The sequence below is a fragment of the Pongo abelii genome, chromosome 4 (assembly GCF_028885655.2).
Source record: "Pongo abelii isolate AG06213 chromosome 4, NHGRI_mPonAbe1-v2.0_pri, whole genome shotgun sequence".
Taxonomy (NCBI): Eukaryota; Metazoa; Chordata; class Mammalia; order Primates; family Hominidae; genus Pongo; species Pongo abelii.
The window spans coordinates 144525634-144544120 of NC_071989.2; the positions used below are offsets into that span (position 1 = coordinate 144525634).

The window sequence follows — 18487 nt, forward strand, 5'->3', positions numbered from 1 at the left end:
TATAGGTGGTTTAGTTCCTTTAGAAACCTAGATGTTAAATATTAAGAAAATAGATGAGTAAAATATGATTGCACCATTAAAGGCATTAAAAAAAATCTATATATTGGGGTGAGGGAAGAGCAAATGCTTGTGGTGTTAAAATAGAAAATGCAGAATACCAAGTAGTATCGTGGTATATCCTGTTATGGGCAGTTGTGGGCAAGACTATATATGTGCAGAGGAAACAAATATAAGCATAACCATATGTTAATGGTATGATTATAGGTGAGTATACTTAGGAAAAATATTTTTTAAAAAGTGGTACATTGTCTCATCATTTCTGAGATCATTGTGTTCCAGTGATAAGTGTGCTAAAAATGTCCTAATGATAATTAGAAAGGCTTTGGAGTAAGACCACCATAAAAAAAATACATTTTTATGCAGTGGTAGTAAGCATATAGCTAAACCTTTCATTCCTGCTGATTGACCTAGCACAAATGAGAGAAGGTTGGGTTAAAGTTGATAGGGTGATGACATACATTAAGTGGTATAAAAATAAGTTTGAAAATGAGCAAATTAAGCTGGATTATTCTTGATCTCTTAAACTATACAGTCTTATGATAATATTTAACAATTTGAATGTTTTGGAGAAGTCAAAGGAATATGGAGAACAATTATAGACCTTTAAGGGAAGAAAATTCCTTGGCAGGAGGGTTTCTTTCTAGGAGGCAGTGTGTACAGTGGTTTGGAATATGGATTCTGCAGCTGTACTGCCAGGGTTCAATTCTCAGCTCTGTTTCTTGCTATCTGTATAATTAAGCAAGTTACATTTAATTTCCCTTTGCCTGTTTTCTCATCTGTAAAATGAGAATAATGGAATTTACTTTATATGGCTGTTTTGAAATTTAATGATTTTTGGTTTCTAAATGTAAAGTCCTTAACAGTACTTGGCATAGTGAGTGCTCAATAAATGTTAGTGGTTTATTATTATTATTACCATTATCAAAGGAGTATTATGATTCCTTTGCTTAAGCAATTGATTTTTTTTAAGAAAGGAAGCTGTTGAAGTTATTGAAGTACCTGTTGCTATATTCTAAGAAAGTAAAATGTCCAGAAATCTGCCTCTGTAAGTAACCTTTTAAGATCATTCATGCCCCTCTGTTTCTTTAGTCAGTAATAATGCAGCCCATGTTCTATGCCTTCTTTAGAGAATTTCATTTAAAATGAAACCCCTGAAAAATGTAGACCACCATTTTATACTAAATGGTGAGTAAAAGGTCTGATTTTATCTTGAAGAATGAAACTAAAATTCTGGGAAAACATTAGCTTATAGTAACTGTAAACATGCATGAATTGTTATAATGAACAAATAATGGATCAAGTGTGAATGGATAAACAATTTTTCCCACAAAATAATTCAGTATCATGATATGACAGCCTTCAATTTGACATTTGTGGCGTTAGCTTTAAGTTGTTTTTTTTTGCAAAAATATTGATAAAAATATATATACATTTTTTCAAGGACCTCTGTTAATTCTTTGATAGTCAAGTTATTCTTACCCTCCCCCCCAACAAAGAATGTCTTGCTTACTGATTACTATAAAAGTGGTAGATTCCCCAAGCTCAGTATTCCTCATCCATACATCAAGACTACAAAAAAGCACAAACTAATACATATAAAACATGGAGAATCTTATAATACTGAAGGAAAGATTACATGTTATTTCTTCTATACAACATTCACAAAAAGGCAGAACTATAAAATACATCACATTATCCCCATGGGTCTTGGGGACAAAGAAAACCTCAAATATGTCAATGCTTATGCTGCTTGCTGTCCCCTGAGTAACAGTCTCTAACCCAGGAGTCTCATGTCCTTTGGCAATATCCAGAAGACAGTAACAGACTAACTTGTAAGTGGGGTAAAATCAAATCCTAGATCCTAGATTGTTTCCCATCATTTTTATAAACTTTGGAAATCTTGGAATTTTTGCAAAATCTGTAGTCTCACTCATGGTTCATAAGCCATTATGGTGAGGGAGACACTTGTGAATAGAAACTAATTTTGTAAGTGATCAGTCACAAGTATGTTTTAAAGATATTTTTAAAAATTGTAATAATCATCTAGTAAAGCACACAAATTTAAAGTGTATAGCTTAATGAACTTCTGCATATGTATACATCCATGTCATCATCACCCAGATCAAAATATGGAAAATTTCTAGCTCCCTAGAAGGCTGTCTCATGACCCTTCTTAGTACTCTTCTGGCCTTGATGGCATAGGTTAGTTTTGCCTGTTTTTGAATGTTGTATAGATGGAATAATGTGTAATCTTTCCCTCAGAATATATGAGAATTCTCCATGTTTTACATATACTAGTTCTTTCTGTAGCTGTGAAGTATTCAATTTTATGAATTTATTACCAGTATTTACCCACTCTACTGCTGATGAATATTTGGGTTCCAGTTTGGGACTATTATAAATAAAGTTGTTAGGAACATGTACTTGTCTTTTGGTGGACACAGCACTCATTTCTGTTGGATATATACCTAGGAATGTAATTGCTGGGTCATAGGGATCTATGTTTAGTGTTAGTGGATACTGTTAAACAGTTTTCTAAAGTGACTGGACTAATGTATATTCCCACTATCAATATATGAGAGTTCCAGTTGTTCTGTATTATCATGAACAGTTAATCTTTTTTTTTTTTTTTAAGTGTAGCCATTCTGGTAGGTACCGAGTGAGATTTTACTGTGGTAGTTTTTGTTTTCTTTTTGCATTCATGTGATAACTAATGCTATTGAGCCCATTTTCTCATCCAGTGGCTATTTTAATGTCCTCTTTTGTGAAGGATCCATTCAGATCTTTTGACTATTTACTAATTTTTATGATGAATTTTTCTTCCTTTTGTAACGTTGTAAGTTGAGACGTAGATAACAAGTACTCGGGTAGCTTGCACATACCGCTTTACCAGTTTGGGAAGTATAGAAAACATTTTTAGAAGTAATTTCATCAAAAGTGCTAAATTTTTTAGTCATTCCATATTTAAAGAGTTGAATGTGAGATTTGCTCCTCTCCCTGTGCTAGTTTTACTAGTAAGAGTTCTAGGTTTTTAAAACTGACACCTATTGTTCTTTTTGAAACTAATCTCTTGAAGTTTAGTGGCATACCCATTCACCAAAGTCACTGGCCTTTTCTTTGTTTACATTCTCCTTAAACTCTCCCATATGTTTAATATTCCGCAGTACCATTGTATCTAGTTCTGTCTTTTTAATAGTGCATTATCAGTAACTCGCTATCAGGAAACTCTTTCCTAACAGTGAATGTTTCCTAATATTTAGGTGTTTACTTACTGTTCTTTTCACTCTGTTGAAAACCTATTTTTTTGTTGTTGTTGTTGTAGCTCTTTGTGCAAAGTCTTAAATCTGTATCTCATCTTTACCTGGCTAAACTTGTATCTCCAGTCATGACCTTTTCCCAGTGGAGTTTACCACCATCTCTACTGACAAAGCTACCTTCTGAATGTTTTTAATTCTGTGGGTAGAATCCTCATTTTATCATTATCTTAGTCAACGTGGGTTTAAAATTTGAAATTATCTCTTAATTTCAAGGTACAGTTAATAGAAAAATCAGTGACCATTCATTAAGTATCATAGTGTGTGGTATGGCACATGGAATGGTCCAGGTGCTGAAGACTACTTCTTAGAAGGATTTTGTACTATATTTGGGAAGTTATGGTATTATTTATATCTTATTAATTAGTTTTGATTATAAATATTCAGTGACCGTAGCCTCTTCAGCATTGGGTGGTAAAGGAAGTCTTCACAAAAGGGGATAGATTGGAGCTCATCATTAAGAATGACTAAGATTTCTCTTGGAAGACACAGATGGGCAGAGGGGCAGGGATTTGGATTGGATCAGAAGGTGTGTATAGTGGAAGAGTAGTGGGCAAGATTAGATTAGGACTAGATCTAGCCAGTCTCTTAAATCTTGGTTCTTTCTTCTGAATACTAATGATTATAATTCATGTTTGAATAGTACTGTTGAGTTTGTAAAGCTTGTGTTAGATAGACATTATTTATTACTTCAACATTTCTGTGACTTAGGAACCATCATCTCTATTTTACAGAAAAGTTAATAGGCTTTGAAAAAGTGATACTAGTAAAGAACAGAATCTGGTGGGCACAGTGGCTCAAGCCTATAATGCCATCAACTTGGGAGGCTGAGTCTGGTGTGTTTCATTTCCAGGCATATTTTTATTCTCTGATATCATAGATATCCATAAATAGCTTTTTTTTTGTTTTAAGTTTGATATAGACATCCTTAGAAAGGTATATATATTTTTACAAATTGTTTTTCTTACTCATTTATTTGATAAATGGACACTGTTCTAGGTCCAGGGCATCCAGTGGTTTTGAGGGCAGATGAGACTACCTGCATACTAACATTTCATTGGGGAAAACATAAAGTAGATAAACAAAGTTGATAATGTAATATCAGATTAGGGTAAATGCTATATAAAATGAGCAGGGTCAGGGGATAGAGAATGTTGTGAGAATGGGCTGTCATGCTATTTTCAATCAAGTGGTCAGGGAATTCCTCTTTCAGGAGGTGACCTTTGAACAACTGAATTAATTTGAGTGAGTATGCTGCGTTAAGTTACGGGAGAAGAGAATTTAGGGGAGGGAACATCAGATGCAAAGGCCTCATGTAGAAATAACCTTAGAATACTTGAGAAATGGAAAGAAGTCAAGTGTGGTTAAATGCAATTAGGTAGGATAATGGTTAAGAAATGAGTAAGGAGAAGCCAAGGGCCTGATCATGTATGATATTGTATTCTGAATTCTGGTCTTGAAGCTCCTTTCTTTTTGCCTCCCTCTTCCTTAACTGTCTCTCTGTTGCTCATACACATACTCTCTCACACATATGTACACCACCCTATCTAGCCCTTCATTGTATTCTAGTGTTCATGAATAAGGTATCAGTCAGCCAGGCCTGTCTCTTATCTAGCCTAGGAAATGCTCTGTTCATGTCTGCCTATATATATATTTTTTTGTTTGTGTCCCTTTGCCTTTGACATTTCCCATCTCATCTCAGACAACCAAACCATGGTTTTACTTCCTGACCCACATGGATTTTATCATACATCCTTGATGTAGATGCAACTGAGGTCAGCCCTTCTTACAGTTCATTTAGTACATAACACTTTATACTCTGTGACCTGTTAGTGACAATTATGCTTTCATTCACTTTGTTATATTTCTCTGTTTTAATGTGGCCAGTTTTGTTTGCCTAGCAAAAATCATCCTACATAGGGCTGGGGCAAGACAAGACACAAGGCATATCCATACATAAGGAGGATATCTTTACTTCCCTGTACCCTTCCCCACCATGGTTCCAGCATAGCAGACTGGATAGCTACCAGTAGTTGATCAGTATCCAGAACTGTATCTGGTACTTTAATAGGCTCTCAGTAAGTATATTTTGAATGAATCAATTTATTGACTGTTAAGATTAAACCCTACTTGGCATAACTTTTTTAAAAAGCCCCATCATGGCTATTCACAATACATGGGACGTAACGAAGAATCAATAATTATTTGTTGAGTGTATGTCAGTTTTACTTTACTCTGTGTTTACATTATCTTTATTTACTTTATGTTATTGTCTGGGCTTTAGCTGAGCACATACATTCTTTTCTGGAAAGATGCAACCCAGTCCAGAATAATATTGATGCTAGAATTTTTCAAAGACAAAGCTATAGCATTTGGCAATTGTAGACACAAGAAAGGAAGCATCTTTGGTTACACCGTTTTTCCAAACGTTATTCTTGTTACTTCAGTAGGTATTTATCATCTGTGGTTGGCTGTGTAGCGATCTGCAGGAGATCTTACACATTCTTTTTATTCTTTATTTAGAAATAGGATCTCACTATGTTGCTCAGACTGGACGTGATTGAACTCCTGGGCTCAAGTGATTCTCCTGAGTAACTGGGATTACAGGTGTGTGCCACTGAGCCTGGCTTTTACCAGCTCTTATCAGTGGAGTGCCTGTCACTTCCTCCTGTCATCATCAGGAGCTTCTTAATGGTGCAGAACAGTGGTTTACCTGGAGCAGGCTCATTAACCAATATGCTTAAAATGTCACTTAAAATAAGCCAATAGGAATTATAAAATTAGAAACTGACCCTTTTAAAATGAATTTATTCTCTTTAAATTTATTCAACATACTTAGTTTTACAAATAGATACTTGCCATTTTACTGGCAGTTATAATGATTTATTTGAGGGTTTGGTACATCTTATACAACCGTGAATACAATTTGCATCTAATAATGTGACTTCAGTAGTATCATGGTTTTTGTCCAAACCTTCTCAGTCTGGGAAACATTTAAAGAGAATAATGACCTTAGAGAAGAGCTGGATTTCTTTTAAGACTTCTGTTCAGATCAGGACATAATCACGTTCAAAACTGACATAGCATGTAACATGGATTTCAGTGAAGAAAAGTACTTCAGAATCAAATTTTAGAAGAGTGTTTTAGGGTTTAGTGGCCTAATCAAAGGGAGTCCAGAAGCTATTTTTAGATAATACATAGGAGGTAGAGCAACCTGGTTTTGCTTCTGGTTATCATTTGACATTGCCAGTGTCTTACTTGTTCATATTATGGAGAAGGAATTGAGTGGTCACAGAACTTTTGGAGAAAATTTATCAATTTTTTGTTTACTTTGTAATGCTTTTCTGTTCTTATTTAATAAAATATACCTTTCGATTATATTAATTTAAATTTATATAAATTGAATTGATTTAAACTAGGATCCTTTCCCCCTTTCTCTTTCAGGACTTGACCCAATGAAAGAAGCATATGGCACTTGTGAAGATAAATGTTACTCCTCCCTTTTTAATTGGAACTTCCGCTTAGGACCTGTGTATGACGTTTCAGCTGTGATCTGTTCTTTCAGTAGCCACTGACTTTGAGTTACAGGAAGGTCTCTGAAGATTTGTGTCAAATGACGTCAATGGCCAGCTTGTTTTCTTTTACTAGTCCAGCAGTAAAGCGATTGTTGGGCTGGAAACAAGGTGATGAGGAGGAGAAATGGGCAGAAAAAGCAGTTGATGCTTTGGTGAAGAAGCTAAAAAAGAAAAAGGGTGCCATGGAGGAACTGGAGAAAGCCTTGAGCAGTCCAGGACAGCCGAGTAAATGTGTCACTATTCCCAGATCTTTAGATGGACGCCTGCAGGTTTCTCACAGAAAAGGCTTACCCCATGTTATATATTGTCGTGTTTGGCGCTGGCCGGATTTGCAGAGTCATCATGAGCTAAAGCCGTTGGATATTTGTGAATTTCCTTTTGGATCTAAGCAAAAAGAAGTTTGTATCAACCCATACCACTATAAGAGAGTGGAGAGTCCAGGTAGGTCTTATTCCTGAGAAGAATTTGGAAAAACAAAAACAAAAAACCTCTTTTCCTGATATGCATGTAACTAGATTTAGTAATGAAAAGGTTGTATTAGCTTTGTGTTTCCATCTTAAATATTCTAATCTTGGAAGGACTATTGGATTTTGAGTTTAGCTTTTTATATGTAGGTGATACAGTTCTCAGGTGGCTTACTCTAATTCATTATTCACTGTAAGCACCCATATATCTGCTCTGCCTTTTCCTGTGGATGACCTGTCTCTGTTTTATTTAAAGCCTAAGCTCCAAGTGTGTACTATATCCCATTCCTTTTTGTCAAATGAAGAACTTTGTTCCTACAGTTATCATCCTTCTCTCCAGCACTGTATTTTCCCTTTCTACCAGAGTATTTCTGATAGCATGCAAGCATGCCATGATACTACCCATCCTAAAATAAAACTTAAAAAAAAAATTCTGCTTTTCACTTCATTCACATAACCCAACCCCTATCACTGCACTGTTTCCACTGGTCCTTTTAGAGGATTCTCCATTTTTATTATCTTTATGTTTCATTTTTTTCTTGTGACTTCTCTAGTTAGTCTTTCTTTCCTACCATTTAACTTGTCAAGATCACTAGTTGACTGCCTTTTTATAGGTCAAGGGGTCATTTTTGAGTCTTATCTTACTGTCCGCTCAACTGCATTTGATACAGTTGATCTCCTTCCATCCTACTCAAAACTTTTTCTCTGTTTGGCCCCTAAGACAGTATGCTACCCTGGTTCTCCTACCTCACTGACTGTTCTTGTCCCTCTTTGCTGGCGTATTCTGTTGTTTTCACAGGAGTCGGTCCATGGACCTTTTCTCCATTTATATTATTTCTTTATGTGCTTTCATGCTGTCACATGTCTTAAGGTTGTCTATAAGCTGATGCTCACATTTTGAACTCAAGTCAACTTCTCCCTTGAGTTTTAGACTTGTGTATCCAGTTGCCTATTTGACATTTCCACTTGAATATTTATTTATTAAACATACCAAATGTAATATGTCTAAGCGCAGTTTTTTTCTCTGGTTTCCCCTATTGAAGTGAATGGCAACAGCATTCATGTAATTGCTAATGCCCTAAACTGCAAGGTCATCTTTTATTCTTCTTACTTAAATCCTATATTTAAAATATGAGCAAATGCTGTTTGCTGCACCTTCAAAATATGTCTTAATAATGTCACCTCTCATCATTTGTGACACCACTACTTTAGTACAGTACATCATCATCATCACTTACCTTAAGTAGTGTTCTAATTGGTCTTTCTGCGTCTCTTCTTCCCCTTAATCCATTGTGTTTTCCACACAACAGCCAGAATGATTTTTTAAAAACATACTAAATCATGTCAGTTCCTACTGAAAACACTTTCAAGGCTGTCACACTTAAGAGATTTCTGTAAGACTCTGTATGACCTATCCTCAGAGTTCTCTGTTCCTTGGACCTGCCATACTCCTGTTTCCAGGCTTTAACTCTTGCTTTCTACTTATTCTCCCCCAGGATCTTTCCATGGCACATTTTCTCATTCCATTCAGTCCTTGCTCAAATATCTGCATCACTAATTGACTCTATATTAGATATTTATTTTGTTGATTGACTGACATGAGCAGAGTATTCCTCTGTTTCATTCATTACTGTATCCTTAGTGCTTAGAATAGTATATTGTTGTCTGGCACTTGGTAGGTGATGCTCAGTAAATTTTTTTTGTAATGAATGATATAAGCTGAGCTGCTAGGTGAGTGCATTAGTCATCTATTGCTGCATGACAAATTGACACAAACTTAGTGGCTTAGCACAATGCATGTTTATTACCTCATAGTTTCTTTGGGTGAAGAGTCCAGTCACATTTAGCTGGGTCCTTTGCAAGGCGCTGTAATCAAGGTGTTGTTTACGGCCAAGGTCTTATCAGAAGCTCAATTAGGGAAGCATCTGCTTCCAAGCCCATGTGATTGTTGACAGATTCAGTTGCTTTCACATAGCCTTCTTTATAGGTAGTTCACATTCATGACAGCTTCTTCAAAGCCAGTAAGGAAGAGAGGGTCTTCTGGCAAGAAGGGCATTATATTCTTGTGGAATGTAATCGTACACACCCTGTCACCTTTGCCATATTCTGTTGGTTAGAAGGAAGTGATAGGTCATACTCATACTCAAGCAGGGAGAATTACCCAATGGTTTGAATACCTGGAGGTGGGAATCATAGTGGTTTAGAGTCTATCTGGGTTTCACGTGGAGATGTGTGGTAAAAAGACTGAAAATAACATTGAATGTGGAGACTAGTAGAAAGGATAGCAGATAGCAGTGATTATGCTGTCTGTGAAAGTTCAACTTAAGAGCTTTAGAGTGTCTTTAGACAGTTGGTATGATATGATTCTCAGTTTCTTACTGAGTCCAAGGAAAGCTGATATCTGAAGGAATTAATGAAGAAAGGAAGATAAGAGGATTTAATACAGAAGTATAGGCTGAAAAACTCCCAAGCTTGCTATTTGCTAGGAGTGAGTCTAGGAATTTTATGTATTCCCCTATAGCCAAAGTGTGACTAGTAATCAGCTAGCCAATAGAAGTGTCTTATTTTTTGTATACATTTTTCTCAGCTATGATTCATTCTATAGAAAAGACTGGGGCATAGCTCTGATACTTTTAAATAACTGAAAATTTCATGTCTTACTAGTTCAACTATTGGAAAGAGACTATAGAGACCTCATGTTTCGCCCTGAGCCCAAACTCTTGGGGGAAGGGGCAGATTACCCAGCTAGATTAGCTTGCTGACCCCCCATGATTAAGCAGCTATGACACAGAATGGATCACTTCATATTACCAGTATTAATAAAGTAGTAGAAGGTGGTGGTAGTGGTAGTAGTAGCAGTGATAGCAATTAATATTTATTGAGCACTGATGGAATAGTGATTCCTTCATGGGGTTAGAAAGGGTACTGACATTTTACAACCCTTTCAGTTTACTTATGGGTTTATAGATAAGGAAACAAAGACTTAAAAGGGAAGTAACTTAGGCACGCTCACACAGAATATAGTGGAGTAAGTTTTGCAAAAAGATAAAAAAATGGAGGATAGTTAGAAAGAGATAATGAACATAAGAAAAATAGAGGGCCAACCTAGGTGGTCCTAGGTGTTGAATACAGTGCACCCTAAGCTTTTTGGCACCAGTGTCTAGTTTCATGGAAGACAATCTTTCCAATAGAATTGGTTGGGGGATGGTTTTGGGATGATTCAAGCACATTGTATTTATTGTGCACTTTATTTCTATTATTACATTGTAATATGTAATGAAATAATTATACAGTTCACCATAATGTCAAAATAGTGAGAGCCCTGAGCTTGTTTACCTGCAGCTAGGTTGTCTCATCCAGGCATGATGGGAGACAGTGACAGATTATCAGGCATTAGATTCTCATAAGGAGCGGAGCGCACAACCTGGATCCCTCATATGTGCAGCTGGCGATAGGATTTGCTTTCCTATGAGAATCTGATGCTGCCACTGATCTGACAGGAGGCAGAGTTCAGGCGGTAATGAGAGCAATGGGGAGTGGCTGGAAATACAGATGAAGCTTCGCTCACTCTCTGTCACCATCACCTCCTGCTGTATGGCCTGGTTCATAAGAGGTCATGAACTGCGGGGGTTAGGGACCCCGATCTAATAGACAGTATTGTCTAGTGATTAAGACTGTGGGTTCTGGAGCCAGGCTTTCTGGATTTGAATCCTGGTTTTACCAAATACTACCTCAGGCCTTAACCTTTCTGAGATTTAGTTTCCTCATTGTAAAATGGTAATAATACTACCTACCTAATAGGTTGTTATGAGCATTAGATGAGTTGGTGCATTAAAAAGTACTTGTTAAAACATTAAGTGGCCTGGAATCAGTTTCAAATTAAATATCAATTCTAATAGAATAATATATTCTGGAAATAGAGCATTGATGAAGATGGCAGAGAGAAAATTTTCCAAGAGATAATATCAAACAATTCCCCAAACTGAAAATTGAAAGGGCTTAGTGACCAAGTAATCAGAACAAAGGATAAAAAAAGCCCCACATGAAATTTTTGTATATCATAGATTAAAAAAAAAAGATTCTGAAAACTTCCAGAAAAAAAAGACAGGAAACATATAAAGGACTAGAAATCAGAATACTGGATTTCTCAATGCAGTTCTGGATTCTAGAAGAAAGTAAAGTAGTACCCTCAAAATTCAGAAGGAAATGTTATCTGCCTGCCGACAAGCAAAAAAAATAAATTTTTATACATGCAGGAAGTCAAGAAAATTCAACTTTTTACTTTCTCTTAGGACACTAATAGAGGATGAGGTCCAGGAAATGTGATCCAGCAGTAGAGAAGGGAAGTCCAAGGACTTCAGACTTGTAGGAGACTTGAGCAGTAACCAATATAGGTTGGAACAAAAAGATGGAAGATCCAGGCCTGGTGTGGTGGCTCACGCCTGTAATCCCAGCACTTTGGGAGGCTGAGGCGGGCAGATCACAAGGTCAGGAGATCGAGACAATCCTGGCTAATACGGTGAAACCCCGTCTCTACTAAAAATACAAAAAACTAGCCGGGCGTGGTGGCGGGCGCCTGTAGTCCCAGCTACTCGGGAGGCTGAGGCAGGAGAATGGCGTGAACCCGGGAGGCGGAACTTGCAGTGAGCTGAGATCACGCCACTGCACTCCAGCCTGGGCAACAGAGCGAGACTCCATCTCAAAAAAAAAAAAAAAGATGGAAGATCCAAGGGAAGACATGGAGTGAATAAATTATTTGATTATTTCTTGTATCCAAGAAGTAGTAATGATCGGCATTTAACAGATCTGTTGGAATTCTGGAAATATTAGTGGAATGTACTTAAAATTAAACAACTGAAGAAACAAGGCAATGGTTAACTTTAGTAAAAACACTGTTCAAGAAAAAGTAGACTCATAGTACACTTGATTCAGCAATGAATTACATGTATGTATATATGAATACTGGATATTGATTTAAGCAAAATGTTATATTTAACTCTATTTTGGGGATGGGAGTGGGATAGAATAATAAAAGAAAGCTGCCTCATTTGCCCTAAGAGCAAGTCTACAAATAATATCTTGACTAATAATAGCAATATAAGCATATTATTTAGCAGTACACAAAGTAAATGTTATAAGAGATGGCTAAGAGTTTAAATTTGTTTTCTCTAGAAACAGTATATGGGAGGGGGCTAGGAATTGCAGTTTTTGTTATAATCTCTAATAGCATGTCTTTTTTTAAACTGTCCACATATTAACATTATTTTGGATGATATAAAATAATTTTTAAAAAATCATGTGCATAGATAATGTACAAGTGAAAGAGAAGCCAGTGATTTTAGCTTACCTCTAGAGAAAAAAAAAAGCAAAGAAATTCTTACTGAACTGAATTTCTGAGTAGTTATTTCACTAAGTCTCTCAGATTGCTAGCCTGCTAAATGTAGAAATTCTTGCTGCCTAATGCCCTTCTCTCCAATGGCAGCTGCCTCACTGTTCTGTAAGGGGAATAGCAGTTGTTAACACACAGTAGAACAAAACAATTGTAGTCAGATGTTAACCACATATTTAGTATACTAATGCAGTAGAATGAAATGAAACAATAGACAAAAATAGCACAAATAGTGACTTAACAGAAACACTGGATTGTTGTGTACATCCCTACTTCAGGGAGGTGAAGTGTGACTTAGGTAGCTTAAAAACAAACTCATTTTGTTGATGCTGAATGATATCAGAATCAAGTTGAGATTTTTCTAAGTGAAATTACATTGACAGATATAGGACAATTGTTAATGAGATGAGTTGTATATGTTTGAAGAATCAGGTTTGTTTCAGTTTCCTGCAGGGAAAGGTAATCAGATATTTGAATGTGATTGGTCACTTGGGTCTTTAGAGAAAGTGAATATTTGAATAAAGTTTATCTCTTAAAAATGTATCTGTTAAAAATGTTTAGACTTTGTTGTGTATATTTTCATTATGGTCATATTTAGAAGACTGATTTTGATTGGAAGGCTTTTACCTAGAGAATATTACCATTTTCAATATGGAAAACTGTACTGAACAACGTAAAACATGAGATCTTTCAAACTAAGAAAGATCAAAGTGTTCATAATTGGAAATGTGGACGTTTTTAGGGCATTCACATAACAGGTTCCAACTTCACTCTGTAGTCTTAACTCCTTGTTCAGTGCATAGGCCAACTGACTTTCTCATCTCCTCTGCCACCTTCCCCTTCTACCTCTTCCCAGTCCTAGTACTCCCATGTGAAATCCTTCTGTATCTTTAAGGTTCAGTCAGGTATGTTTTTTTCTTACAGTATTTTGTTTGATTCTCTGCTAGCTGGGAGCACTCACATCTGTTTAACTCCTATTGTGTTAAATTCTCTGTTTTATGGTTGTTTTTAAATATCCTTTATCTCATAGAACAGGAGTGGTATCTTTCTCTGGATTTTCTGTCTTCCAGGGTACCTTATGCAGGCTAAATGCTTACAGAGTTTTGGATTCAGTTATTATATAAATAGAGATTCAGGGCTCTATAAAACAGCCCTTTCTAAAAGTAAATTGTTTTAATAGGTTTACAGTCTTAAATGAATCCTTTCTACCAACCCCTTAGTGTGGATGGGGCATTTGTTTAGTCATTCCTGACAAATGACTTTTGATTTTTGTTTTTCAGTCTTACCTCCAGTATTAGTGCCTCGTCATAATGAATTCAATCCACAACACAGTCTTCTGGTTCAGTTTAGGAACCTGAGCCACAATGAACCACACATGCCACAAAATGCCACGTTTCCAGATTCTTTCCACCAGCCCAACAACACTCCTTTTCCCTTGTCTCCAAACAGCCCTTATCCCCCTTCTCCTGCTAGCAGCACATATCCCAACTCCCCAGCAAGTTCTGGACCAGGAAGTCCATTTCAGCTCCCAGGTAAGACTTTATTTTATTGATACCAAAAAAAAAAAAAAAAAAATCCTAAGAATCACAATTGTTCTTACTGTAGGCCCTCTGGGTGAACTGTTACATGCCAAGGTATAGCTGTTTCTGACTCTTTATTCTTTGGGTAATTGTTTGATTTCCAGAAGAGTTTAGATTTTATTTTGCCAATTACCATATGTTTAAAAAATGGAAGTAGCCCTATTTGACTTAAATATTTTCTTATATTTTATGACACTCAGTACCATTTATTGTCTTTTATATAACTGATACTGTGATGAAAGCTATGGCATTAAATTTAATCTTCAGAATGACTATGTGAGATAGATATTCCTGTTTTACAGATGGAAAAAGAAATTCTAAAGTAAATTTTAAACTTTTAAGTACCTTACCTAGGGTAGGGCTAAGAACTAGAGGTTCAGACCCAGGTTTGTCTAACTCTGAAGTCTGTGTTCTTTCAACTTTACTGTGTGGCTTTTCAAATTATTTAAGACTTTAGAAGTTAAAATGAATCCTGGTTATCTTTAGTTAGATAACTGATGAACTGATTTCACTGGAGAAAGATAAGTAGATTTTGTAAAGTTCTAAATTTTGTTAATGGCATGTCATGTATGGACATATCATTATGTCACTGTCAAGAAATATTTGAACACCTGCTGTTGTCAGGCAGAGTCATACGTAAGTACAGTAAGTCCTCACTTAATGTCATTGATAACTTCTTGGAAACTATGACTTTAGCTGAAACAGCATATTACAAAGCCAGTTTTATCATAGGCTAGTTGATATAAACAAGAGTTAAGTTCTTGTGGTATATTTCTGGTCACAAAAATATCACTAAATTTATAAATACCCAAAACTCTTCTAATATTAAACATTGAAATAAATGTGAGCTGTGCATATCTTTAAGAAAGATCAATAAAAACAAGACTGTTATTTACTTAATTATTCTAATTCACGGTCATGGGTAGCCAGAGCCCATTCCAGCAACTCAGGGCACAAGGTGGAAACCAATCCTGAATGGGACATGATTAAATCACAGAGTGCACTCACACGTACCCCTGCACTCACACTGGGACCGTTTAGACATGCATGCCAGTTCATCTAATGTGGACATCTTTGGGATGTGAGAGGAAACTTGGGTAACCAGAGAAAACTCAAACAAACATGGGGAGAATGTTCAGACTCACACAGATGTGGCCCTGGCTGGGAATGGATTATTTTTTCTCATCAGCGTCATAACAAAATGATGCTGAACAAAACAACATTGAACAAAACATTATTCAAGGACCTACAGTATATTCTTTGTGATTTCTCTACTGCAGCAAAATATCAATTGGTTTAGTTTTTTCTTTTGAAGAGAAATTAAGTGCCAGCTGTTTAACTTGCTATTAGGAATTTGCTCAAAAACAAATTTCATAGTTTGTCTTAGATTCAGTGCTGATTGTAGTTCTGTCTCAAAATACATCCTGTACAAAACATTGGGATGAAAGACAAATTCAGTTCTTATTTATAGTTACTGAGACAAAAAAGTATAGCTGTAGCTTTTGCAAAATTTTCAACTATGAGTGTTGAAACTCAAAAGATTTTCTGATTAACATTTAGTTTCCTAAGTGAATTACCTAACCATTTAATAGGACACAACAGCCATGTTTGGATGTTGCACAAGCGTTAGACGATTGCTGTTAGTGTTGATGGCAAATTTTGAAGGGACATAGTTTTACTTTCCAGTTTTAAATGACAGTATACAGTATGTGCTGATCTTAATAATTTAAAAGTGTCTCTGTAGTATATATATACCCAAATGAGGATAATCCGTCCTTCAGATTGATATGTAATAGCTGCAGTTTCTCTGAACACATAAAAATAAAGGCAAAATTCTCGACCTTGAATTCTGTTTTAGTGAATTTTAGGACTGATCCTTGTATCCTGGATTACCAGGGATCTGGCCTAAATAAACGTGGATTTGTAGTAGGTTTTCAATTGCTATTAGGTGTGCTGTCTGTTCTCCTTTTCCCTTGCCCTAGGATAGTATCCTACATTTTTTTGTGTGTGATGTTCAGTAATGAAGCTTGCTGGTAATCTTAAGAATTTTCTAAAGCTTTTAGAGTAATAATTTTGAGCAGAATGAAGATTTTAACTATTATTTTTTTCCTCTTAGCTGATACGCCTCCTCCTGCCTATATGCCACCTGATGATCAGATGGGTCAAGATAATTCCCAGCCTATGGATACAAGCAATAATATGATTCCTCAGATTATGCCCAGTATATCCAGCAGGGGTAAGAGAAGTACTCACTTCATTTATTTTGTAGTAGTAGTTGTTTTTAACTTATTGGCTACTTTTTTAAAAACAGCTTTATTGAGGTATAATTTATATGCTATAAAATTTTTTTGTTTTAAGTGTATGGTTCAAAGATTTTGGTAAATACACCAAGTTTTGCACCACAGTCTAGGTTTAGACCATTTCCATAACTCTTTAAAAAGGTTTCTCTGCATATTTGCAGTCTATCCTCACTCCTATCCTCAGCTCCACATACCCTCTAATCTGTTTTCTGTACCTGTAGATTTTATCTTTTCTGAACATTTTAGATAATTGGAATCATGTAATAATGTAGTCTTCTTTCACTTAGCATGTTTTCAAGGTTCATCCGTGTTGTAGCATGTATTAATAGTTTGTTCCTTTTTATTGCTTAACAGTACTCCTTTATATGAATATATCACATTTATTCACCAGTCCGTGGGCATTTGAATTGCTTCCATATTTTTATTATTATAAACATTTGCGGCTAGGCACAGTGGCTCACCCCTGTAATCCTAGCACTTTGGGAGGCCAAGGTGGATGGATCACTTGAGATCCGGAGTTCAAAACCAGCCTGGCCAATATGGTGAAACCCCATCTCTACTAAAAATACAATAAAAATAAAAAATTACCTGGGCATGGTGGCAGATGCCTGTAATCCCAGCTACTCAGGAAGCTGAGACAGGAGAATCACTTGAACCCAGGAGGCTGAGGTTGCAGTGAGCCGAGAGTGGAGTGCCACTGCACTCCAGTCTGAGCAACAGAGCGAGGCTCCATCTCAAAAAAACAAACAAAAAAAATCGCATGTAAGTCTTTTTGTGGATATGGTTTTATTTCTCTTGGATAGATATCTAGGAGTGCAATTGCTGAATAACATGGTAAGTTTAACTACTTAAGAAAACTGTAAAACTTCTCTGAAGTGGCAGTACCATTTTACATTCTCACCAGCAGAGTATGAGGGTTTTATTTTCTGTGCATCCTCCTAACACCTGTTATTGTCTGGCTTTTTAATTATAGCCATTCTAGTGGGTGTACAGTGCTTATTGTGGTTTTAATTTGCATTTCACTAATGAGTAATGATGAGCATTTTTTAAATGTACTTGTTGGCCATTTATGTATCTTCTTTGATGTGTTTATTTTAAATCTTTTGCCCATTGGGTTGTCTTACTGAGTTGTGAGAATTTTTTGTATATTCTGGATATGAATCCTTTATCAGATACATGATTTGCAAATATTTTCTTTCAGTCTGTGGATTTCTTTTCATTTTCTTAATGATGTCTTTTTGAGGGTAATAGCTTTAAATTTTGATGAAATCCATTTTGTCAGTTTTTTCATTTCTAGATTATGCTTTTGGTGTTGGATTCAAGAAATTTTTGTCTATCCCAAGGTCATGAAAATATTATTTTATGTTTTATTTTAGAAGTTCTATAGTTTTAGCTGTTACATTAGGTCAGTGGTTCCTTTTGAGTTAAGTTTGTATGTGGTATATGGTAAATGTCTACATTAAGTTTTTTGCATACAGAAATCCAGTTGGCTTTGCCATTTGTTGAAAAGAGTATCATTTCTTTGTTGAATTAACATCTTTGTCAGAAATCAATTGACTGTAAGTGCCAGGGTTTATTTCAGGACTCTGTTGACTTACATATCTATACCTCATAGTGTTGATTACTAAAGCTTTCCTATAAAGGTTTTTCCCCCTATTTTTTTGTTGTTTTGTTTTATTTTTAATTTTTAAATTATTTATTTATTTTAGAGACAGAGTCTTGCTCTGTCATGTCCAGACTGGAGTGCAGCGGTGTGATCATAGCTCGCTGGAGCCTCAGACTCCTGGGCTGAAGTGCTCCTCCGC

General features: G+C 35.9%; 1 protein-coding gene across 4 annotated transcripts in view; it reads left to right on the forward strand.

Moving 5' to 3' along the window:
- SMAD5 (SMAD family member 5) overlaps positions 1–18487 on the forward strand; it is a 49849-nt gene that overhangs the window by 13952 nt on the left and 17410 nt on the right. For 2 of the 4 annotated variants that reach the window (XM_054555132.2, XM_054555133.2), the window contains exons 2-5: positions 5898–5981; positions 6819–7390; positions 14083–14334; positions 16499–16618. In XM_054555132.2, coding sequence (XP_054411107.1) covers positions 6988–7390; positions 14083–14334; positions 16499–16618 — 775 coding nt within the window. In that variant the 5' untranslated portion in view covers positions 5898–5981; positions 6819–6987. 4 annotated transcript variants of the gene reach the window in all.